The sequence below is a fragment of the Zonotrichia albicollis genome, chromosome Z, assembly GCF_047830755.1.
Source record: "Zonotrichia albicollis isolate bZonAlb1 chromosome Z, bZonAlb1.hap1, whole genome shotgun sequence".
In the NCBI taxonomy this organism is placed as follows: Eukaryota; Metazoa; Chordata; class Aves; order Passeriformes; family Passerellidae; genus Zonotrichia; species Zonotrichia albicollis.
Window position 1 is genome coordinate 45046445 of NC_133860.1, and position 25046 is coordinate 45071490.

Sequence of the window (25046 nt, forward strand, 5' to 3'; positions counted from 1 at the left end):
TAGTCTGCCAGTAGACATTGCGAAGTAAAGATTTCCTTCTTTTTCCACAACAAAAGGATGTCATGTTTATAAAAAGGTAAATGTCAAGGGAAAAAGACAAATTAACATTGCTTAGAATTACTCAGAAACCTGCAACAGTAACAGTATTTTGCAAAGTGTGGGCTACAACACAGCTGTAAATACTTGCCTTAGAACTTGGAAAAGAAACCATCCTGAACTGGAAAAGAAACCATCCTGAATAACTATTTATTTATAAGTAGGCAGATATAAGTGTGTTTCTGATAGGTTTTGTATGCATGATCTCCCTTGTAAAGCAAACAACGTCTTAACCTTAGTAGGAGATGATTAATCTTTGGAATGCTGAATTCCTCTTTGTTCTTGAATGTAGTTATTATTGATGAGTATTTCCATAACTTCATTGCAGCATATTTCCTCCTCTTCTATGACATTTCTCTGTGAGCCTGAATGGAGTGTAGGTGCTAAAAGCAATACTACTAAATTAAGCTTTGTTCATGAGTTCTGAACTAATTCATGAACTATTTTAGCAAATCATTAAAAATTAAATTTAAAAATTACCTCAGAAGAACAACAGGGCAATAAATCCCTTCAGTAAAAGATTTATTTTAGACCAAAGAAAGAAGTAAGTTCTGGAAGCAAAACCCTCAGTAAAAGCTAAGATATTACAAGCTATTACTATTTTCTTTCTAAACTTTTGAGAGGCCAGGGAAATAATATCTGTTCTCAGACAGAAACATGTTTAATGCTGACTAAATTCCAAGCTTATTATTTTAAAGGAATTTAGGAAAAAATGAGAAAAGATACCACCACCACCACCTCCTGGCACCCACCTTCTCCTGATGCCCATGAGAAAAGGTGATTTTCTCATGCAATTAACTTTCCTTGCCCCTTGTGTAGGGAAGATAATGTACTTGTTTATGAAAAAGCGTAACTCTAGTACCAGTTATCTCACAATGCCTTTGTCAGTATAGAGTTCTCTACACTCCTGTAGTAGGCTTTCCTGAATCAGAATTCTTAATAGGACTGATAAAATTAAAAAAGGGGGAAACCTTTCCTATTTTCACTTCCTCACTGAGTAGCACCAGTCACTAAATGCTCCAGAATCTTTTCTATGCAACAAGCACCTGTATCTCTGACATAGTGAGCAAAATAAAGGGGGGAAAAATGAGACATCTCTGTCATGGCTTAGATTTTACTTCAAGCTGGATTGCTTGTAAATCCGAAGCTGGGAAACATGCCTGCAGTATTTTCTTTACAGTCTTCCAGTGTCTTTTTAAGTTAGTCAGTCGCTCAATTTTACTTCCAATCATACTTCCAAAGATACCTGCAACTCTTTCCAGTACCAGTCTGCTAACAATATTTAGTCTTTGAGTTATCAATCTGCTCTAAGGTTCTGAACTATATGAAGGCAATCTGAAATACTCAGGATACCTTGTACTTGAGAAATGCTATTGTAAGATCCCTTTTGGAATATGTTTGTTTATCGTCTGGAAGTTTTCCTGCCGAATATTTCACAACTCCATTATAAATTGTCCTCCAGTCATGAAGGGGAGAGTTTTTATCCCTGTGTTCAGAAGTGGATTTATTACTATTACTGTAAAGTGAAAGGAATTCTTCAGCAGGTTATCTGGCTTTCTAAAATGACGGGAGGAAGGTTTGGGAAGCACAAACAAAAAACCCCACCACAACAGAACAGTTCAGTGATAAAGAGTAAGAGGATGATATCAGTATTTCTGGCATAGAGTTTAGATTCCTCTCTTATCTTTCTATTGCTCCTAGATGAGGTTGGCTTGGTCAAGAGGTTTTTGAAATTAAGTCTTTTTAGCAAGACATTTTGAAAAGAAGATAATTGTAGAAGACAATTGGCAGACCTTTAGATCTTCTCAGAGTGTGGCTAAGGAAGTGTGGACCACAGAATAGTGATGATTTTTGGGTGGTTTCACATTCAGGGTCTTGACACAGTGAGTATGTATGTATTTTCTCAGTGCTCTGATTTTTTGAATAAAGTATCTTTATAGTCATCATGATACAATTGTTTCTTTCTATAACCCAATTCCTTCCCTCTAATGGAGCACTTCCAATGCTCACCGAGCAGACAAGCAGTGGGGTCCTGGTATCATGAGTAGTTAATTGTGCTCTTCAATTTCTTGGTCCCCAAAGTTTTTGAAAATCTCATTGGTGCAAAATCAGCTTGAGAAGTTCCGTTTAAAATCCCTGTTCGCCCTTTGGGAGAGGGACAAATGAGACCAATTACAGATTTTTTTTATTTCTTTTTAACAAGATTTCACTTTTGAACAGAAGAAAATTTTATGCACTTGTCAGTGGGTTTTGTCATAACTGAGAGAGAGTTTATCAGTGCTGGCTCTGCATGATGCTTTTACTTGATAATTATCATATTAAAGGTGGAGCTTCTGCATTAAGATATCTTCTATCAAGATTAAATATTAGGATATTTGATGTGAAAAAATATTCTCAGACCCAAAAGAAAACACTGATGAAAAAAACTTTGATCCTATTAATATTTTAAATCATTACCTTTTTTTTTAATATTATGCTTTATTGCTTTGGTTGAGGCCATTTCTCTTTAAAGATAATTCATATTTTTGCATGGTTGTGTCAGAGCATTTTGTCATCAGTCTTTGAATCAAAATTTAGGAAAAACCTATAATTTACATTATTGTTCTCCTTAATGTCCAATTAAATATAGGCAGCTGGAGTTTCAGTGGAAATAATTGGGCAACTTCTACTAATTTTCAAATCCAAAACAGAAAACAGTCTATTTTCTCCCACTTCTTAAAAAGATGCTAGTTTCAGTGATGTGACGACACAGACTCTTGCTTGGTGAACATATGGCTGAAGAACTCATTTACCATATTTGATGAAATTTCAGCCTGTCTGAGAAGACTGTGTATTACAAGTTGATATATTTTTTCAATAACTGCATTTTGAGTTTTTAGAAAAAACAATGCTTTGATGAAAGCAAGTTAAAACTGGATGTAATCACAAATTCTTTGCCTTTGACAGATTGTGGTCTGTATTCTGTTTTAGTTTAGTCTCAGAAAAACTAGACTGGTGAGTCTGTTGTGCAGTAATATTCAACAAGGAGGCGAAATTGAATTAAAATAACTCTTCACCAACCTTTAAAATTATTTTCATGTATGTATTAATTGCACTGTTGATAGAATATCTTAAGCCCTTTAATCTAATTGCCAAGTGTTAAAGTCATTTTTCCTCACAGTCTTTATCTAGTATACCGACCTCTATGTTGTTGCATAGCAAGATACAATTATGATGTAAGGGAACTTGCTGTACAGAGCTTAGAAACAATTCTGATGTGAAAATTAGAAGCAGTCCCAGATGTCAGGAATGTTATTTGTAAAAAAATAAGCAAGAGAACTGGATTTTGAAGAGATCTATTTAAGAATGTGAACTGCAGGGTGAAAAGTTGAAATCTTCATTGGTTGCCAGATTTAATCTGAAAACAAATGTAAGATAAAGAATGGAAGTATTTCAGACAGAGCAAGACAGAAAAAACAAAAACAAAATAAAGAAACTAAAACAACAGCAACAAAAAAAAAGGCAAACTAGGAAAACTTTTCTTGGAATACAAATACAATATTTCAAGAGGGATCATGTTGAAGAGAGTAATTGGTAAGGCTAGGTAGATGTCGTTTTAGGGTTTTTGGTGTTTATTGTCAGCTGTCCCTAGGTTTCTTTTCTTCCTTTCTTCTCTTCTAATGTGGTAAATGTGAACTTCATTTTGCAAAGCAGTCATGTGCTATTCATTACTGCACTAGTGACATGTTTTTTGGTTTTAAGTGCTTAACAGCCCTAAACCTTAGTGCCTTTTGGCCAATAGTCAGTAAAATGCCCTGTTAAGTTACTTGTTGTTCCCAAAAAAGCTCATTCTTTTGGAGATTTTGTGTGATGGGGTTAGTGTTTATGTTCAGGGATTTGGTAAGATGGTGTGGGCTTTTTCTGTTCACCTATGTTTAAGTGCTTTCTCTTGAAACACTGAGTTTAATTAGCATGGTAGGGTATTTCTTTACATGTTAGTTAGAATATCTTTCAACTTTGCAAGTTGGAGAGGCACAGGGCATTGATGTTGAGGGATGCAGCAAGTTTTCTGAACGTTCATCTCATTAAGGTAAAATTGGAGAGGGACACAGAAAGAGTATGCATGTCCTGTACTCTACTCCTGTCCTGTTTCATCTGAACAGCTTCAAGCAGACTTAATATGTGGCTCTGTGCCACTTCTGCTCTGTGTGTCCAGTTTTTAGACTATATGTAGAACTGATAGCTTTCACTATGTCTCAGTTTTCTAGTTACCTAGTTATCTCCAGTCAAAGGAAGGGTAATTATGTGCTGCAGTGTTTCACCATCTAAATGAAACAGGCCTTAGACACCAAAGCTGATTTTATGTGAGCACCTCCATTAATTCACTCTGCGACCACACTTGAGTTACCCGATTCCTGTAAAATTATTTTAAAACATATTAGTTGTATAAGGCCTACACAGTTATTGACTTGCAGAACACAGTCATGAAGCAAAACTGAGCTGTTAGTACTAAATGCTTATTTGCATCTGTAATTCTGAATTGAAAAGGTGTTGAGTCACAGTGCTATTATCACCAACAGAAGAATACATATGAAATATCCTGTCTTTCAAATGGAGAAAATAAACAGTTTGCATTTTATCCTTACTTTTTTCTGTTTGGAGCTCAGGTATCAATGTTGTAACGATGTTCCCTAACAATGCTTCTACCTCAAAACAACTCTTCTTTAGGAAAGATGAAAATCTAATTGCAAGCAGCAATAGGGAGTCACAGTGTCTCAGAAGTAACTTCTGCTTGCCTCCTATTTGCTCTTGGGAGGTGGAAGCTTCTTTTTGGAAGAAGACTGTTTGATTTCTTTAATCCATGATAAGTGTGCTCTTGCCTCTTTAGAAATGAAATTGGTTTGTGTACATGGACTAAGTTACAGCAATATGCATCAGAAAGGCAGGAACATTTTGTTAGTACAGAACTTAACACAGGGTCCTCATATTTCACTGGTGTATTTGCCTTTCATGAGATGCTTGACAACTTACAAAATTTGACATTAAATTTTTACAGCTGTCTGTGAAAAAATGAGGTGTACAGACTTCTTTTGGTACTGTTCTGTCCAGTTTCCTTTCCTTAATGGAAAGAAAGTGTTAAATTTTTATTCGTGTACTATTTTCCTTGACTCCCTTGCTGTTCACCTCACTAATCCAGAGGCATTTGAACATGGGAGATGTCTGTCTTATTTTGCACTCTCACACAGCCCATCATCTGTCAGGAACTGGAGATTTCTGCCTGAGATTTGTATCATAATCGTACTGGTAAAGGTTTGGAAGGGCATGCTCTTCAGTGTTGGGCCTGGAATAGTAAGCTTTTTTAACAAAGATCTCAGTCAGATGAATTTGCTTAATAAATATGTTGCTGCTGATACCCGCATGCTTGGATCATATGTGTAGATATATGCACAGGGCATTAACCAATCTGCTGATAATTGATTCATATGATACAGTTTTAAGACAAAATAAAGCATATAGGTTTAGTTTTAAATGTCATTGTTTATGTACAAAATACAAATTTGTCTCTTGAGAACAAATGTTAAGAGTTGTAATAGCGACATTTTTGTACTGCTTGTATTGTCAAAATGATTTTCGAGTGGGGTCACTAAGACCTTAAAGCTGTCTGTGTTTACATTGATTCATGGAAGTTTTGAAAACTTAATATAATAATTGATTGATTTATTACTGGCTAAATAGAAAGTTTAATGTTTGATGATAGATTTGTAATTTGCTAAGACTTCCTTTGCTACCTGCTAGCTACTGATTTTAAGAGTGCAAGAGCATATGTTAGTTTACTTGGTTTTATTTTTATCATTTGTCTTTACTAAATTGCTATATGTAATATTTTTTTAAATCCCAACTTTTATCTTTTCTTTTTGCTAATATTTATTTCCCAAAATACTGCCTACTCTAACCAAAAATTTTATGCAGAATTCTAAGTGAGATGTTATAAATTCTGTGATGACAGAACCACTGTGATTGTCTTTTTGGTGGTAGAAAATCTATTAAGCAAGCAAAAATATAAATATGTTGTAGTTAAGTGAAGTTTTCTGAAGGACAGAAAAATGTTAACAGAAAAAGTAAACAAAGTTAACAGAATGATTACTTGGTTGGTTTTATTTTTTTTATTTATTTTAAATCAGAATAGATAATTGTATCAGTTTCAGTAACCAAAACTTGATCTGTTCTCTGTAGAGCAGTAGGAATATATTTTCTGTAATGAAAGAATCTTTAAAATGCATGCAAGCAATTTCAGTTTTAAAATCGTACATGAAATTGTCTAATTGTGCTATTATTATTAAAGTAATAACAAGAATCAGCTAAAAATCTAATTTGAATGCTTAGAGTAATAAGGGAGAAATATGATAAGTAGTTGTCAATATTAAAACCAGCTGAAGGAGGAAGGCTTCAGGCCTTGTAGTAGGTAGAATGAAACAGCAGATTTCAGTATCCACAATCCTTTCAGTATTAAATTTTCAGTAAAATAAAATTACTTGTATATGAAAACATAGCCTTTCCCCAGCTCTCTTTTTTTTCCTGATCAGCTGATGAAGAGACTAGCAGCTCGCTGCTTTGCTGGCTTGTTAATTTTATCCCCACTAACTGTGATTTCCGATAGCCGGCCTGCTGATAGTGGTAAGGTAAATATCCTTTTTCATTGCCGTCTTGAAGATTCAGTAGAACTACATCACAGGCATGTGTAGGTGTGTAACACATCAAAAGTCGGTGTTCTTCGTATTTCAGTGTACAACTGAGTGCTTGAGGAGAGCAATGACATTAACTGTTGACAGCCTTGCATGCTGTATTTATTGTTAGTTTTTCTAGCTTCCAAGATATGCAGAGAAATTTCCTTTTCTTAATCTTCATTAGCCTCAGTGGTTTATAGCGCGTGTCCTGCTTTAGCCAGATGAATATTAATGAATTTGTGTGCAGATTTTTTTTTTCCCCTTCTTCTTTCTTCCTAACTCATCAGATCTCGAGCCTCCTTCATAGTGAGGCTGTGAATATCTGAATGCTAGAAGCATGATGTAAATTGTCTTTTGATTATTAAGGCCTAGTTTCAGGCTGTCTCACAGGATTCTGCTTTTGTGTTTGCCTGTGGATTTGCACATCGGAGGATGCATAGGAAACAGATTTCAAAATCCCACTGTTTTTTTAAACATGCCGGGTTATTTTGTGCTGTGCATCAGGTTTTGTTCACAAAACGTTTTTGAAGAGACATTGTGCACAATTGAGAAAAATTATGTCTGGGCTGTAATCACTTTTTTATATTGATTGTTATGCTCACATGATCATAAATATTAGCCATGTTTGGTGCTGTGGAGAAATGAAGGTAATTGCCTTAGGATTAGAGCTCTTTCAACTATGAGAAAGGATTGATTAGCATTTGCATGTACTCAAGGCAATATTGAGAAGCAAAAGCGACAAATATCAACATTAGTTATGTTCTGAGAAAGCATTAATCAGAGAGCCGTAGTTTTAAGTTTTTTTTTCTTTTATTTTACTTGTTATTTTTAATTTCAGTTGTCTTATGACCTGGTATTTTTATTTCTTTTGTTTGCTTTCTCAAATCACAAAAAGTTAAGCTACTTGCTTTATGACATGGATCTGATAATGTGTGTGAACAGGTTCCCTCTATTCCTAGTTTGGTCTTTTGTAGCAATTTTTTTTTCCCTCTCTGTAGAGCTGCTGGGTCTGGTTAAAAGCATACATCCAGGTAATTGAAACAGTTGAAATTGGTGTTAATTGTCTGTGACTGTGTGTATGGTTTAGTTTGTGGGATGGGTTTTATGTATCCCATGTTATGAGTCCTGTTTACAGCAAACTACTATACTGGCAGTGCTTCTTCCTACATCGTGGTTCCTATTCCTGAAGAAAATTATACATTTTGAGATGATTTTAACACTTAGGTGATTTAAAAGTTGCTTTGAAGGTTTAGAAGAGGAGTTGTTACTACATAAAGTATCTCTCTTTTGTGCATATGCACAAAGAACTGCGTGTGAACTGGCTTTGGGAGCTGAGCACAATTTAGACTGTCCTGTTTGAAAACAAGGGGTATCAAAGTCTGTTTTGCATGGAACTGTGTAACCCAGAAGTGACACTGGTGTGAGAAAATGAATATTTTCTGTACATTTACTGAGACAATACCCCAGGTCAGTATGTGTGAAATGTGATTTGGTACAGAATTCAAGGTTCAGATAAAAGAACATGTTTAGATGATAGGATCCTTAGGAAAAGTTAATGTTTGGTGTCTCTTTGATTGCTAATAGGTCAGTTTCTTGTATTCTTGTTTGTTAATAAATAGAACATTTAGAGTCAAATTATCTGCATTCTGTGGAATTGCAGAGGGTTTTTATTGTTGTTTTTAAATATAGTTTGTTATTTACCTTTGCAATATCTCTTTTGTTTAAAAATCATACTTTTTGAATCCATGGTTGTCAGGCAATTGAAGACGGCAATTTGGAGGAAATGGAAGAGGAAGTCCGGCTTAAGAAGCGAAAGAGACGAAGAAACGTGGATAAGGACTCTGGGAAGGAGGATGGAGAGAAAGCAAAGAAAAGAAGAGGCAGACCTCCTGCAGAGAAGTTGTCGCCCAATCCGCCCAAACTGACAAAACAAATGAATGCCATCATTGATACTGTGATAAACTACAAGGACAGGTGAGCTTGGAGACAGTCTGTCTCTATTGCATGTGCTCTCTCCCTCCCTGCTGACACCATTCTCTGCCTTTTATAACGACTTGGTATTTTTCAGTCTTTAGAAAGACATGTTGACACTGTTTTCTGAAGAGTAATTCATCTTAGGGCCTGATCCTGAAAGTCTCAAGCTTTGTAGAGTTTTTTTTAGACCCATAGAAGGTTGTTGAAACACAATTTTAAAAAGTAAGAAAAAAGTAAGTGTAGAGCTTCTGCTTAGGAATGAAATAATTCTGCTTAAGGTGTGTACTTAAGAACATTCAGCTTGAGCAGGGTTTTCCTTCAATTTAGTGAGCATGTGTTGAAATAAATCTTTTCAAAGACATGGCTACAGATTTATTAATTCACGTTTACATGGATCTTACAATGAAAGACTGAAACACTGCCCAAAATGTGTAGGGCTCATATCACAACATTAGAGCTGCCAAAAGAAAAAATACAGAAATACTGAAACATCAGAGGTGAGAGCCTGTTTGTCAAGAAATCCCCATTTTCAGCATAAAAATATGGAAAATAGTTGGACTTCCTTCAGGGAAAAATACTCTTTCTAAACTGAAATGTCATGTGAAGACTTCTGTTTTGCAGATTTTCAAACTGCAAATCACCTGTGCTTCATGAGCAAGAAATTAAGAATTATTTCATAATGTCTTTGAATCAGACTTGATTGCAAAAGTTGTATTTAAACTCAGTTTGCATCTGCCAAAAATCAGTAAAGCCGCCTTGTGTGCTTATGCCTTCTTTGCTGTGCATTGAATTACGTAGCACCTCTTATAAACTAAGTTAATACTAAATGCATTGAGAGAAAATCAAGAAGTATTTGCATTAGGTGACCTGCATCTAGATGTAGCAATGTATTTTTTGCCTGTAAACAACTTTCAGTTGCATACTTTAAACGGCAACTTCACTCTGCCCTTTTTTGCTGCTACAGTTCTAGGTCTGCATCTGTTCTAGCTCAAGGGTAGTTTGGGTGGTACTTGGTGAAGCACACACTGCTGTGATCTCTGAGTTTTTTTGGACATAACTGTTAAAAATGAACCATTCTGTGATCTGTGGGCTCTTAAAAGAGAACATCAAAAAGTATCTTATTGTATTGCAACAGCATTCATATCAACAAACATGATGAGCAAGAAGCTGACTACAACCTCAGTGTATTTGGTTTGCTGTGACTCTCAGTTAACAGAATAGCTGAGAAGGGAGAAGTGTTTAAGTTTAGGTATTTCAATTAGGACTGGAAGGAGGCATCTCTGAATTTGGAGATCCTTGGCCTTGAACCTTCTTTTGAAGCACCAAGCACTTCTGATCAGGATATCTGCTTTTCACTTTTGAAAGAGCAAATAAAGTTGCTTCCACTAGCCTTCAGTAGGGAATAGCTACTGATAGTAACTGATGGCTTCTGGGGAGGTTAAAGATTTTTACCTGATGTTTGTGCCCCCAGGAAGTTCCTATCTGATTTAAGTAAAAAAAAAGTTAACAGCTGAGCTATTGTATAGTGACAAGGCATATACTGTTTCCTCTCCCTGGAGCCCACATTTATCCAAGACAAAATTACTTCCAATTGAAAAAGTGTATGGACCTCTATTCTGTTAGGAATTAAAAATACGTCTTAAACTGAGCTCTTCAGTGCTGTAAGTTATAAGGAGGAGTTCCAAGTTTCTGCATTCTAATTTTCTTGTGAGAGAACATCAAACCACCTAATACTATGAAAAAATAGTATTACAAATTTAGGCATCAGGGAACTTTAAATATCTTAAAATATTTGGCGTTAACTTGCTCTAGAGTTCAATTAATATTTTCAGGATTTGCAGCTGTAGAATTAAGTGTGTTTTAGACATTGGAACCCTTCAATTTTGTTGGGGGTTCAGTGTTTGTTCAGCTCTGGGCTTTTGTGAGTGTGAAGGCAATTGGGGCAAGTATAGAGGGACAGGTTAATTGGAAGAAAAGTAGGCCATGAGTTTCATCTGGGGAAAAAAATTTGGTTTCATGTATTTAGTATTTGAATGTTTGAAATCATCTTTGTCTTTAGCTTAAATCAGTGCTAAAAGATGTTCATCTTTTCGTTACAATAAGTCCAGAGGGCTCATCTGAGCTATGGAGAACTGATTGTGTCCCAAAAGGTGATCAGGTGATACATACAAAATCTTACTGACTTAGGGCTGAGTTACTTTGTAAAAGCCAATTCTACAATCTTTAAAGTCCAGCACAAAAAAAAGTGAAAAGAATACATTACTAAGCTATTAAGTCTCTCCATGCTTTATCTCATGTTTTCCCTTGCTTTTGAGAAGAGTTGCTTTTAAATACAGAATTTCTGTTCTTATTAAAGTCTTAAAAAAAAAAAAAGGTAAGATCCATGGTGCTAACAAAAATCTGAAATTCTAGTTGTCTGCTTTTCTGTGGTGACACTGTCTAATATTGATGCAGGGAAGGATTCTTCAAGTGCTTTCATAACTGTCTAGAACTTGACTTCAGTCGTAAATGACTGGGGAAAAGTACCACCCTTTCCTCCCTTACTTAAAAAGCATCCAAAAAAAATTGTCTCTGTCAAGGAAAGCTAAAGATTTCAGTAATACAAACAATGAGCTTTAGTAAATAGTAAATGCATGGTCAAACTTAAATATGAAGATAACTAGTTTAAACAGACATATTAGCAATATTTTAGGTAAATTTTTAGTGTGAATAAATGCAGCATATGATTCTCAAAAAAAGGAATGCAGAGGTCATTATCCTAGAAGCTGTAAACTTCAGATAAAGAACTCGATGCAAGAAAGTGGAAGTCAATATTGAGGTCAATTTGCTCTTCCTTCATGTCCTCAATACAATTTTGACCATTTCATTTCTATTTTTTTCTTTCATGCAGTACAGTTTAGCAATCCTCCAATATCCCATTGTGAATCACAATGTGATGTTGATTTTAATGAAACATTCCATTGGCAATAAGTTTAATAGTTCTTTGAGAGCAATTTACAAGTAAAAGCTGGTTTTCTTTGGTATTTCTAGAGAGCTAGAGACACACTGAAGGAGAAAAAACTGCGGTGAGATTTGATTTGACTGACGGCCAGCATTCATTTCCTGAAATTATGCTGTCTAGGATGTGTCCCATATAATAAGGAAAATAGTTTAAAAAGGAGAAAAAGGACAAAGATGGAGGACACTGAGAATGTTGAGCTTGCACTGCTTCAGTGCCTTTGGTGTGAGAGTTGTTGAGGTCTTTGACAAGTTGGCAGTACTTGATTTATGCAGTCTCTTTTGCATTGGATTTCAATATGGAGTGATGTGCTTCAAGATTTTCTTCATGTTGACAGGCTTTTCTTTATTTTATCTTCATATTTATCTTTGTTAAACTGGAAACAGATAGCTGATACCTCAGTCTGAAGAACTGTGGGGTACATGCTCCAAATCATTAAATAGAAATTACTATTGAAGTCACTGCCACCTTTTTAAACTGCACCTGTGATCTCATTACTCAGCTTTCAGTCTCAAACCGTAAAACATGTAGTGGTACTGCAGATTCAGATCCTTTTTTATTCTTCTACACTGCTTTGCCATAATAGTCAAAGCTGAATTAATGTAGGTTTCATCTATACTCATTTAAAATAGAGAATAGATCTGTAATGAAGCAAAAGTAGGAAAGAAAAGATGGTCAGAATCCTCTGACTTCTAGTTATCTGATCTAGTGAAAGATGTCTCTGCTCACCCACAGCAGAGAAGTTCAACTAGTTTATCTTCAAAGGTCTTTTCTGTCCCAGATTATGATTCTACAATTTTGCTAAAGCATTTTTAGGAACATTACAAGCTAGTATGAAAGAAAGATATACATGAGTAAGCTCATTAATCTGAGTGAAAATAAGTAAAAATACCTAGCTGAAGGCACTGTTAAAAAAGGCACTGATAAACTGGAAAGGAGGTCTTGGAGAATTGGTGTTGGCCTAGATCACAATATATTTATGATATGTATTAAAAATGAGGAATGTCCTGACCAGAAGTAAAACATCATAGCGGTGTGTTAATCACAGCAGACTGGACACAGTTATGTCTGGAGTAAAAGAAATGGCATAAAGTGCACTATCTCAGAGTGCATGATAGGATACTCAAATAAGTACCAAAAAATAAGAAATTCAGAAACATTTGCTCTGATTCAAGCAGCAGTTCAGGTGGAACTGACAGGAGAAGAATTACCTGAGAAATTATTAGTCAAAGCCAACTATGATCCATCAATATTGTCCAGACATAAGAAAACAGGAGCCTTATTGTGGCACTATTGCATATGTGGACATGGAAATACTCATTATGGGTGTATGTCATTATATGTGATACTGTTAAAGCTTGTATATGGTACCTGCATGCTTTTCCATTCAAGAAAGTTTCATTTACACCAAGAAAAGTTAATTATCTCGGTTTAAGTAGCATGGAAGAACTTAAAAAGAGGATGCAGCTTGGTTTGTTTATCCAGTCTTGAGAGGAGAAGATGGTTGCTCTCACTTTCCCACACTTGGGAAAGAAGGAAAGCATAAATATAGAAAGTGTAGAATTATGTAAAAGTACAAGATGATGGTCACAGGGTTATATGACTGGAAGCATTTATTAATTCATACAAGTTGTTCATTAAGAGTTCTGTAATCTTTCCATATGGAATGGTGGGATAGAAATAACTAGATAGATTTGGCCTTTGTTCCTTGATTTTAAAAAGTTCTATATGATTATGTACAGTAACAGGACCCTAGATTCAGGGACTTGGAAGCATATTTCCAGTTACACATTGATCCTGATTTTCCCAAGTAAAGCTTCACCTTGCAGACTCCATTTGCAAAACATATTAATCTGAGATTTTGTTGCAATTACTTCTTAAACTAAGATTTAAGTGCCGTTACACCCTTGTACCTTATTCTAACCTTGCAGTGTAAAACATCTGTTTAGAAGAGAGCAAGTTGCACTGCAGTCCAACATTATTGCATTTTTTTCAAGTTCCCATGCTTTTAATTTGTCTTTCTTACCCTCCAAAATTGGGAATGTCCATAGAAATTAAAATAATGGAATCATATGTTATGTATGTTATGTTTTCACACCACAAAGTCAAAGAATCAGTTTGGGTGGGACTACAGCAGGTTATCTGGTCCAGCCTCCCTGCTCAGACAGGGTCATCCCAAGGCACAGGACACCGGGTTGCTCCAGACATTTCTTGAATGTCTCCACCGAGAGAAACTCCACAGTCTCTGGGCTGTCTGTTTCAGTGCATGGTCACCCACACAGTAAAGCAGTTCTTCCTCATATTAAGGTGAAACTTTTCTGTGCATTGGTATCTACATGCTCCCTCTCATCCTATTACCTGGCACTACCAAATCAGTTTGGCATACAAAAAATAGTTTATATGTCTACATAAAATGCTGTAACCTTTTGAAAGAAGGGAGGGTTTTACTGCTGATAGTTTTTCTTTCATAATAAGAAAATTTTATGCTTCATTTGAGCCCCAGCTGCTGATCTGCATCATACACATGCAGACTTAGTCTCCTAAACTATATTTTTTCTCTTGTGGTAGTTTTCCTCTTTATGGTTTATTTCAGAGGAAGACAAGCTGTAAGTGTAGCTTTCTTTTCGTGATTAAATAAATAAAAGTAAAGTAGAGAAAATAAATTACACTTCATCCTGGCAGGATTTAGGGAAATGCTTGTCCCTCTGTAATTGGCACTAGTGAGGCCACTCCTAAAATCCTGTATTTTGGGCCCCTCACTTTTAGAGGAAGACTGAAGTGACGGAGTGTGTCCAGAGAAGGGCAACAAAGCTGGTGAAGGGTCTGGAGCACAAGTCCTGTGAGGAGCAGCTGAGGAAGTTTTAGCCTGGAGAAAAGGAGGCCTAGGGAACATGTCACTGCTTTCTTTCTACGGCTGCTGCCTGAGACAGGTTCAGCCTCTTCTACATGGTGGCAAGTAACAGAACAAGAGGAAATGGCCTCAAATTGCCCTAGGGGAGATTTCAACTGGATATTGGGAGAAACTTCATTGAAACAGTGCTCAGTCATTTTACCCAGCTGCCCAGGGAAGTGGTAGAATCACTATCCTCAAGGTGTTGAGAAGGTGTGAGGATGTGGCACTTAGTGTTAGACTGGGTGCTGGCTTAATGGTTGGACCGGATGATATTCCATGTCTTCTCCAACATAAGTAATTCTATGATTCTGTCATTAATATCTTGCAGTCTTTCAACTTCCTTACAAACCCACTGTTTTCTTCTGCCTTGCATCAGAATTTAATGTTTCCTGGGTACCAATTTGATACTACCACTGGTTTGCATTAACTTTGCATAAATATCAACGGCTGAATTCAAGGGTCCCAGGATGCTGATTGCTCTGTTCCTTACAGTGATTTCATTTGTCCCCTACCTGCCATCTGATCTATTCATAGATTAAAAGTAAGGACTTGCATGGTGTAGCAATTAACTTCACAAAATCTTCTCCTGGTATCACATAGCTGTTGACCACATTCAAATAAGGATAGAAAAAAATTGAAGGGTGGAATTTTTCGTTCTGTTTGTGAGCACTCTGACTTGGGCAAGCATGCAAGACTTTTCATTCTTGAAACTGAAGAAATTGAATTGAAATTGAATTTCATTATCTGTTAAAAGTTTGAAATTTACCAGAAATACAGGAACATATTGCAGTTTCAGCTTTATAGTTATCTCTCCTTTTAATGCCAAAGGAGAAAGAGTGTTAGTAGTAGTATACTTCTAACAGGCCTGTGGCAGCTTGTTTCTGGCCAAATACTGCCAGGGAAAACAAATACAAAAGAGCCTCATACAAATGGGTTCCTGCATTTCATTTCACCAAAGACGATACTGACTAAAAGGGTGGAATTATATGCTTGTATGCATCTTGTAAGCCATTTGACAGAAATGAGAGACAATTAAAAATATTGCACACAAATATTTTTCTAGGCAAAAAACATTTTTTAAATAAGCAGTATTTCTTAATGCTGTTTTAACTTGTGCAGTATGCAAGTGTTTTTAATGTGAGCACACATGGGACTAGCATGTTGAGCTGATGCAGTAGCAGTGAACTGTCACAGTTCTTTCACAGTCAGATCTTTTAATTTATTCTGGTCCTTCTTTTCTGCACGTAGCCTGCTAGTTGCTAGGCAACCATAAGTGATTTTTTTTTTACTGCACAAGATTTTTATGTGGTAGTTGTTGTGGTTATTATTTTCTAATTACATAAGTGAGCAAAAGGATTAAAATCAGAGTTGCATTAATAATTACTGATTTTCACCTACTGTATCCACAACACAGCGATTTGAGATTGTTAGAAAAGATCCCATTAGTTTATAGTATGGATGCACATATACAATGGGAGTGCATGATAATACTTCTTTGTGAGAGTAGGTTCTATAAAAATGATAGAACAAAATAAGCTGTTATTGATCTGAGTAGACAAAAATCAGGCTGTAGTCTTCTGTCATGCCCTTAATGCTTTTTCTTTCATGACCATAAGTGATTTTCAGTAATTAATTATATCAAGAAAAATCTTGCGGGTTTTCTATGGCATTCTTAGTTTAATAGAATGTGTGAACAAATCATAGTTGGCTGGGTTTGCACTTGGAAAATGGAATATTGCTGTTTAATAATTAATGAGTTGTATTTTTAATATAAAATACCATATGAGGGTGGGTGTGTAAGAGAATGTGGATGTAAAAAGAGAAAAGAATACAGCCATGAAATTAAAAGCTATAATCATCAGAAACTACTCAGTTTCAAATAGGCTAAACATGTTTCAAAATTTGACCAGAATTCATTTATTAGTGGCTGTTTCATTTTTACTGAAGTAATTCTGTTCAGTATTAGACTCTGAAGCACAGTTGAAGAAACCCAGCATCAGTGGTTCAGTAATTTTACTCAAATTGGGATTTCTGTTAAGGCTGCTGAAATAAAACACAGCAGTGATAGTCCTTCTATATAGCTAATCCACACTCATAGTGTACCCCAGTACAGACAGGTAAATTACAGTGTGCTGTGTAATGGTGCAAGAGGATACTGCTTTGTTTTGTTTTGCTTTCCTCACAATCAGTGCCTTGCATGTATACGGTGGGCACTGATCACTTAGGAATAGCTGAATTCTCCCTAGGCTTCTGTATAATGCTCCTAAGGAATCTGAATGTTTTGCAGATATAGTACTTCTTTTAGAGTATTTTATGTTCATTTTATAAACAGGGACTAGAAACTTAAATTTTAAGATACTGTTTGGGCACCTGAGATCCAGTTGCTGGTTTTCATAGTGTTGTGTATGTTCAGAAGAAATTCCACTGATCTCACTTGCAGCTGTTACTGCGAAACACTTCCCTCTGTGAACCAAAAAAAAAAAAAAACCAAAACCAAATAAAAATGCAGTCCTCAAATTTCAAATGAATAGAAACACACAGTAATTCAGTCAGTTGTGTAGAATGTATATGTAATGCGTTGCTTTTACTTGTATTGCTTCCAGTTTCACTGTGAAGGCAGTCTGTGATGAAGACATGTTCTGTCATGTAGCATGACACAGACACGGGTGAAGAATAAGGCTGGTGCCTTTAAATCCATTCTATAAACATTTGGACAGGGGAAGTAAAAAGTAATGAATGTGTGAGTCCATACCAAAGGAGATGGCAGGTGCAGTGGCCAAAATTTCAGTTATTTGCTGGCAGGAGAAAAATAAGTAAGACTTGGCTGTGACAGTTACCTGGCCATTGTATGCTTTTGTCTGTTTCATTAACAGGGTTTTTCCCAAATAAATTAGATCTGTTGGGTGAAGTTGCTAGTAGCTGCTGCTGAGCTGCCAGTGCTCTCTGTGGGTATCTGTCCCAATGGCTGTAAGTTGTACGAGGAATACCTAGACTTCACTGTCCTCTCCTGGAACAGGGATACACCATATGCCCACTGCCTTGTCTCACCTGCAGCAGCCACACCCAGGAGCACACTCAGGTGTGTGCCAGAACCTTGCTGAGACCCAGCAGGCAGCTTGGCAGCTACTGCTGAGCAGGCAAGGGCTGCTGCTGCTGCCACTGCTGCTGGGAGTCTGACACAACTGTACAGGATGAGACAGAGGCTTTTGGTTTCTAGGTCTCTGTTGAACAAAAAAATAGTCAAGCTGCCTGTTGGTGTCAAAATTTCTGTAGAGTAGTGCTGATTAACAGTCTACAATTAGAGTATTTACATTACTGTCCTCTGTGATGGAAGGAGCAGCATTGTCTCAGGACCAAACTGAGAAGAATAAAAAATAGTGCATTAGGTGAGCACCAGAAAAGAAATGAGGAAAATCTATTTATTCCTTTTCTTAATTAATCTATCAGGTCTATAAGAAAAATAGTACCTTCTCAAATTCTGATGTTACTTCAGGCATTAAGAAATGCATTCTGTATAGTAAGTGTTCATTACTTCCATAAAGGGGAGAGCTGTTGCCTGCTTTATGCTTTTTATCTTCTTTACTTTCCATTACAGAATTGCTTCAGTTAACCTTCAGTTCAGTTTTTTAGTTTAATGTCTGGTAAGATCCTACACCACTCTGAAGGGTGTTGCAAGAGAAAGCCCAGGGGAAAACCAGTAATTGGTAGCCTTCTTGCCCAGCTCCTGTGGAGTTTGATGTTCCTGAGATACTGTCTGAAAATTCAGCTGAGAAAACAGGGCCTTTCTGGAGTAGCTGGGAGAGAAGGAAGCATGTGAATGTGAACTGGGAAATACTTGTGAATGCTGTGTGCAGCTCTTCACAGGACTGCTTTTTTCTGCTGCTCTGTGAAAGTTATATGCACATGGGGGGAAAAAAACCAACGAAAAACAGCACAAAACAAACTAAACCCATAAGTGTCATCAGCACATTTTCTTTCAAGGTGACTTGTAGCCATGTATTTTTTGGAAAATGACAAATAAGAAAATTTTAGAAAAAGATCCTCAATACAAAAGTGTTATAATAGCTATTAAAAGAGGATGAACAGACACATCTGAGTTATAGGCAATGTTCCAATAGTATAAAAGTTTTGTAGAAAATCTGTTGCTGTATTTCAAATGAATGAAGAAGCACAACTGGCAGTAGCGATTTTCAATATAGTTGGAGTGATCTTCCCAGAAACCCAACAGTCATTAATAGAAGTTACCCGTTTTTTTGGTTGTAACATCGAGTTAGTGTAATAGCAATCAGCATATAGTATAATGGAAATCAGTATGGTTTGCTATAATGAAGAATTACAAGACTAACTATATAGTGATCAAGAAGAAGACAAGAAAAGAGTGACAGAAGGGAGAATTTCTAAAAATTACTGAACAAGGAAACAATAAGAGTGTACTCAGCAAAAGGCTGTGGAATTTAGATGCAAATCCTAATTCTTCTTTCATAAAGTCTCTTCTACATATTCATCTCTAGTGATGATAGATGTCAATGACATATTAATGGTATGTTAGGACAACAGTTTCAAATTCCAAATTGTAAGTTAATGATCTGTACCAAATTTAAAAATCAGAGTTCAGTTTCTAATTATTTGAAAGAAAAACCATTATTTTATTCCATTATTTTAATTTTTTTCTCACTACCAGATAGTGTGTGTGTGTTTTGTGAGAAAGTTGTAATAATTCCTTTCTGTATGGCTTTTTTTTTCTCAACAGTTCAGGACGGCAGCTAAGTGAAGTCTTCATTCAGCTCCCGTCTAGGAAAGAACTACCAGAGTATTATGAATTGATTAGGAAACCAGTGGACTTCAAAAAGATAAAGGTAAGAAATGGTGGAATTTTGGAAGTGCAGGTTCCTCCATTTCTTTTTGTTTTACAGAAGTGTGACTATAACATTGTTTTTAAAATAACAGTATTACTATTTCATGCCACCTGTATTGGTGGGTTAGACTTTAAACATTGTCACACAATTTGTTAGTAATGTTGTTTGGTGTATATTGCAGTGTATCACTGTAATTTCAAGGCCTAATCAAACTATAGTAATGTGACAGGGATGATATCTCAGTGCCTTTTTTGCAAAGACCTAATTGTGAATCTGTCAACAGATTTGGTAAAAAACACGCTGTTAACAAAGATTTCATAGTTCTACGGGAATATACCTCTACTTATGTTTGAAATCATAGGACCATAAAAATCCTGAATTAGAAGTGGTGGACACATATCATCACGTCCAACTCCTGGCCCTGCACAGGACACCCCAGGAATCACACCATATGCCTGAGACCATTGTCCAAACAGTTCTTGAACTCTGTCAGGCTTGGTGCTGTGGCCACTTCCCTGGGGAGCCTCCACCAGTGCCCAGCCACTGTCTGGGTGAAGAACCTTTTCCTGATATCCAGCCTAAACCTCCCCTGACACAACTTCAGGCCATTCCCTCAGGTCTTAACATTGGTCAACACAGAGAAGAGTTCAGTGCCTGCCCTTGCACTTCCCCTCATAAGGAAATTGTAGACCACAATCAGGTCTCCCATAAGTCTCCTCCTCTCCAGGCCGAACAGACCAAGTGATCTCAGCTGGCACCTCACAGGGCTTCCCTTCTAGACCCTAAACTCATACCTTGGAAGAGCCAGGTCAGATCCAAACAGAGTTTGGTAGATGGGGTCTAGGCGACATGTTACAGCTTAGGTGATGTCATAATTCTGTATCTTTCACTTGTGTTACAGTTACTGGGTTTCTTTCCTAGAAAGACAAAACTGGAATTCTTTTACCGAAAGAGCTCAATTTCTCTTGCTTTTAACCCTTACAGTTCACAAAGAAATTGCTCATTTTTTGCTCTTTTACGTTGATGCATTTCTTGAATAATATGCTAACAACATGGTTGAAGACATTCTGTGTTTTAAGCAGATACTTGTCTTGATGCTTAGGTAAAATTTTTTAAGAGAAAGCTTTCAGTGTGTTGAATCAAATATTAATTCATTTTCCTCTCTGCTGTTCTTCTTTCCTCACTGCCTATAAATACTTGTCTTCATTTCCTCAACAAATGCAACAGGAAAGAATTCGCAACCATAAATATCGGAGTCTTGGGGATTTGGAAAAAGATGTCATGTTGCTGTGTCACAATGCACAGACATTCAACTTGGAGGGATCTCAGGTCTGAATGAGTTAATTTCTGTTAAACATACGGGTTTTCCCTATCTAACATTTTTAGTGCTTGTTGATTACTATTTTTGTATATAAACTCTCTGTTTCAGTTCTTACTTTGAGTAGAGAAAAATGTCCACATTTTTAGAATCCAGCATTCACTGGACACTGCTGCAGTGTGTATTTTCAGAAAATTTGTTTTTAGCGTTAATTCTGAGATCAGTTTTTTTCTGATCTGTGTGTAATTTAAAGCTGCAGTAAGACTCCTTGAATCTGTGGTGAAAAGCAGTGTGTGGAGTGATACATCAGTTTAGGTTTTCCACAGTGGATCACAGAAGTAGCAGATGTAACAGTACAGCTCTAGGACAGGATGTTGAGGAAATACATCATAGAAGGCTTTTCAGTTCTGCTAATGGAAGATAAAAATTCAGGAATGTCCATCAGTAAAGATCTATGTAGCCTCTGAAGCATCTGGTTTTTTAAATTTCTTTTATTATTGAAAGATGAGTCACAGGTTTAGAAGGCAAACTCTTCTCTAACAGGTGTTTAGCACAGACAAATGGGCTCAAAATTCGGAGCAGTGTGCTGATGCAAAAGGAAGGACTATGAAATTTGGATGGCAGATATGAAATATAAGATAGATAAGAAAGTTGTCTCACAATACAGTGAAACACAGTCTTGGATGATTTTTTTTAAACATGAGATACAAAAGTGTGATGCAAACACAATATTCAATTGACCAGAGACCCTGAAGACAGCTTCCCTAACATGAAAGAGATAAAAAAAGATCTTACTTGAAGGCTAAATAAAAGTAAGCTGAATGATGATGCTGCCAGTAATGAATGTTTTCTTAAAATTTCTAAACATTAATGATAACATTTAGCTAAATTGGGGAGTTTACATTAGATTTTGAGAATTAAAAATTAGTATGGAATTTATTATGAAGAATTTTTGGAGTCAGTTCATCATTTAGTGATTTATTTTGATATCAAGAGACAAAAAAAATATTTCTCTAATATGTACATGGGATTTTTTTACTGTCTTCAGTTACATGGAAGCAACTACAAATCAGCTGAAAATATTTTTTAAAGTAAATTAATTATGGTAGAATTCTTAGGACAAAATTTTGCTACATATTCAGATGTAGATTTTCAGTTTACTGCTTACTCATATAGCAGTAAAATGGCTGTAAGTATCTAATTATAACAAGAGAGGGGAAAAAAGTGAAGGAAAGTTACTAACAAAAAGTATAAATGAGACTTCAGAAAATGGTAAAGTTCAGTAGAGGAGATAAAAAGAGGTAAAAAAAACACAGTAGTGAAATGGGGAAAATAATGAAATTATTCACATCAGAATGACTCAACCTGCTTACAGAAAACTGGTGTCTTGTTAGGCAGAAATGGTAGAATTGAGAGGAATAATACTGAGTGGATAGAAGTGTTAGTAGATATTGCTACTCTGTTGGGTTTTTTCTTTTTTTTTTTTTTTTTTTTTATTTAAAGTTCTCAGAGCATTCATTTTGATTTACCCTGAGTTGCAGGACACTTCTGCAGTAATCCTCCAGTTTTCCAGGCTTCCATGATACCTTGTGTTCTTTGTCATAGTCCTGGTCTACATTTGCTCTGACATTACAATCAATTACTTCAGTAAATTAGATTATTTGCGTGTGCACTCAAAACAAAAGGGCTAATTCAGGTAGTTGTTTAAGCACTCAGTGAACTTCAAGTGTTCTCTTATTGTGGTGCCTGCTGCTTTTCCTTGGCGTAAAGGAGTTTCATCTGAGATGGAACCATATTCAGGGTTTTCATGGATAGAATGACTTTGTGTTTAGGCTTTTGTCCTCAATAAAACTTCAGTGTTTTAAAAAGCTTTTCAAGTTACAGTAGTCAAATCACACACAGATGCGTACAGGGTTAAAGATGTTTCTATGTCTCTTCAAACAGAAGATTTCTCATGAATGCTGTAATTTGTTGTGAAGTTCTTTTGTTGTTGCTTCTGCCTTTGTGAAGGAAGTTCTACTGTCATGGTTGCTTGATTTTTTGAAACCTGTTGGAGTTGGGTTTCTGTCAAAATAATAAAATTTCTATTTGCAGAGCTATTCGTGAAGCAGCCACAGTGGGGATTTTGTATCAAAATATATAGGAATATTGCAAGTAATTCCAGATAAAGAAGGTTAAAATAATTTTTGAAACCTCTGTATTTCATTAGAAAACTGTTTGAAAGTCTAGGTCACATTGATGCCCTAAATATGTAGTGGCCAACATTAAAAAAATAGAATGTTGTACAGGTCTTTAATTCTTTTCCTCTTAGAAAAGTGTTTTTGTGAGAAAGAGAAGGTTAGTTGAAAGAGCCATTCCTAAGAACAATTAATATGCTAGGTTTATGTATATGAAAAGTAAATAGTTCTCAAGAGGAACTTGGTAGGTTCTATCAATAGCTGATTTGAAAAGAAGTAGGTATAAGAAAAAGTCAATTATTATTTGACTTTAAGGAAGGAAGTTCTGGAGTCTCATAGCTCACTAATGTTGTAAGGTAGGAAAGCATTATTTTTTATTGGTAATAGATAAATAAAAATTTTACCATGATTAAGAGCAGTCAAACATATCAAAACAAAAAGCACAGAGGAACCCAGAGAATGGGGAGCAATCCACAGTGAAAGGCAGTTTTTCAAAAAAAACACTTAGTGGTCAAGTGAGAAAAGTAGGAATTGGATATTTCATGCTAAGTATTCTGAATAAACTTTCTTCTAATTTAGCTTGTTGAACCCACAAAGTATTAGAGCACTTGTAGCACATTTAGGATACAGACTGCATAATGGCAGCCAAAATCCTTCCATTATTTTTGTCACAAATACCTCGTGTTGCTTTATACAAGGAAGTGTGTCATTGAGCCATAGGAGTAGAATGACAGACAGCCAAGGTAGATGATGATGATGATGATAAAATCAAATACAGTTTGTGACTCTGTACTCTTCTAGGAATGATTCTTAATTTTTTTAAGCTGAATTGTGCAGCACTTGTCTTCTGACATTTTACCAAAAAACCACACAAGTATTTGTTCAGATGATGACAAAGAGTCTGATACTCAGCAACACAGCAAGATTTTTACTTTGTTAAATCTAAGAAATGTGTTACAAGCCAAAAGTAGTCACTCTTGAGAATCCCCTCCTGCTGGAGGTTAAAGAGAAAATCAAATGTACCCAAGATACTCTGGATACTAGAGAATGTTTGAGAGCGCATGTTCAGTTCAGAGAAAGCCTCATTATTTTTTTTTTTTTCAGTCTTTTTAAATCTGAGAGGAAGAAAGGGATGAGCTGCTTGGGATAAATTACTTTCCTTGTAGCCTCTTTGAATTTCAGAAAAAAACTAAAGATAATTAAATGAGGGTTAGCCGTTTGTCATTATTAACTATATTGTCAGATGATAACTCGTGTTTTAATTATGGTGCTTACTACTGAAGTCTGTTCCTTTGGCAGGTTTTCAAGGGTGTTATGATCTGATGAAAATGCACAATAGTTCCTATGGTAGTAGAAATAATAAGAAAAACATTAACTAGACATTTTAGATGCAATACCTTGTAAGAGTTGTTTCTTTGCAGCTCACTACTGACAAATTTCTTAATTTAGAGCATGAGGAGCAAATGCTGGCATTTCTTATAAAATTCATGCAACAGACATTATTACTTGGTATTTGAAAAGGCCATGTACTCTGTAGACTTGCACTGGAAATTTAGGTCTACGCTGTGAATTTCTGATTCTGCTTGACTTCATAGTTCTGACAGAGGTTTGTACCTGTACTGTAGATCTATGAGGATTCCATTGTTCTTCAGTCTGTGTTCAAAAGTGCACGACAGAAGATAGCCAAAGAAGAAGAAAGTGAGGATGAAAGCAATGATGATGAAGAAGAAGATGAGGAAGAAGAATCGGAATCAGAATGTGAGTCCCCAGCTAGATACTGACAAGGAAATATATCAGGGGGTGGAAGAGCAGGTTTTGCTGCTTTTGCATGGAGACTGATTATAAGGTTCTATTTTCTATTGGTAGAAGAAGTTTCTTACTAAGGTTGCTTAGGTGCAACATTGTTTTGATCTCTCAACTTGGTGTTCCGGCTTACTTCTATTTAAATTACTCCTAAGCAAGAAACAATTTGTAGAGGTGCTTTGTGGGCAGCCATAATTGTTTATAAGCCCTTCAGGGCCTGTTCATGC

The 25046-nt window shown here is 36.0% G+C and overlaps 1 protein-coding gene across 3 annotated transcripts in view; it reads left to right on the plus strand.

Moving 5' to 3' along the window:
• SMARCA2 (SWI/SNF related BAF chromatin remodeling complex subunit ATPase 2) overlaps positions 1–25046 on the plus strand; it is a 116925-nt gene that overhangs the window by 89358 nt on the left and 2521 nt on the right. The window contains exons 1-6 of one of the 3 annotated variants that reach the window (XM_026794301.2): positions 7427–7447; positions 7799–7831; positions 8557–8774; positions 19416–19521; positions 20749–20850; positions 24642–24774. In XM_026794301.2, the coding sequence (XP_026650102.2) occupies positions 7442–7447; positions 7799–7831; positions 8557–8774; positions 19416–19521; positions 20749–20850; positions 24642–24774 (598 nt within the window). In that variant the 5' untranslated portion in view covers positions 7427–7441. Of the gene's footprint in view, positions 1–6601; positions 6756–7426; positions 7448–7798; positions 7832–8556; positions 8775–19415; positions 19522–20748; positions 20851–24641; positions 24775–25046 lie in introns of those variants that run through there. The other 2 variants (XM_014267972.3, XM_005488275.4) reach the window with 2 other exon arrangements.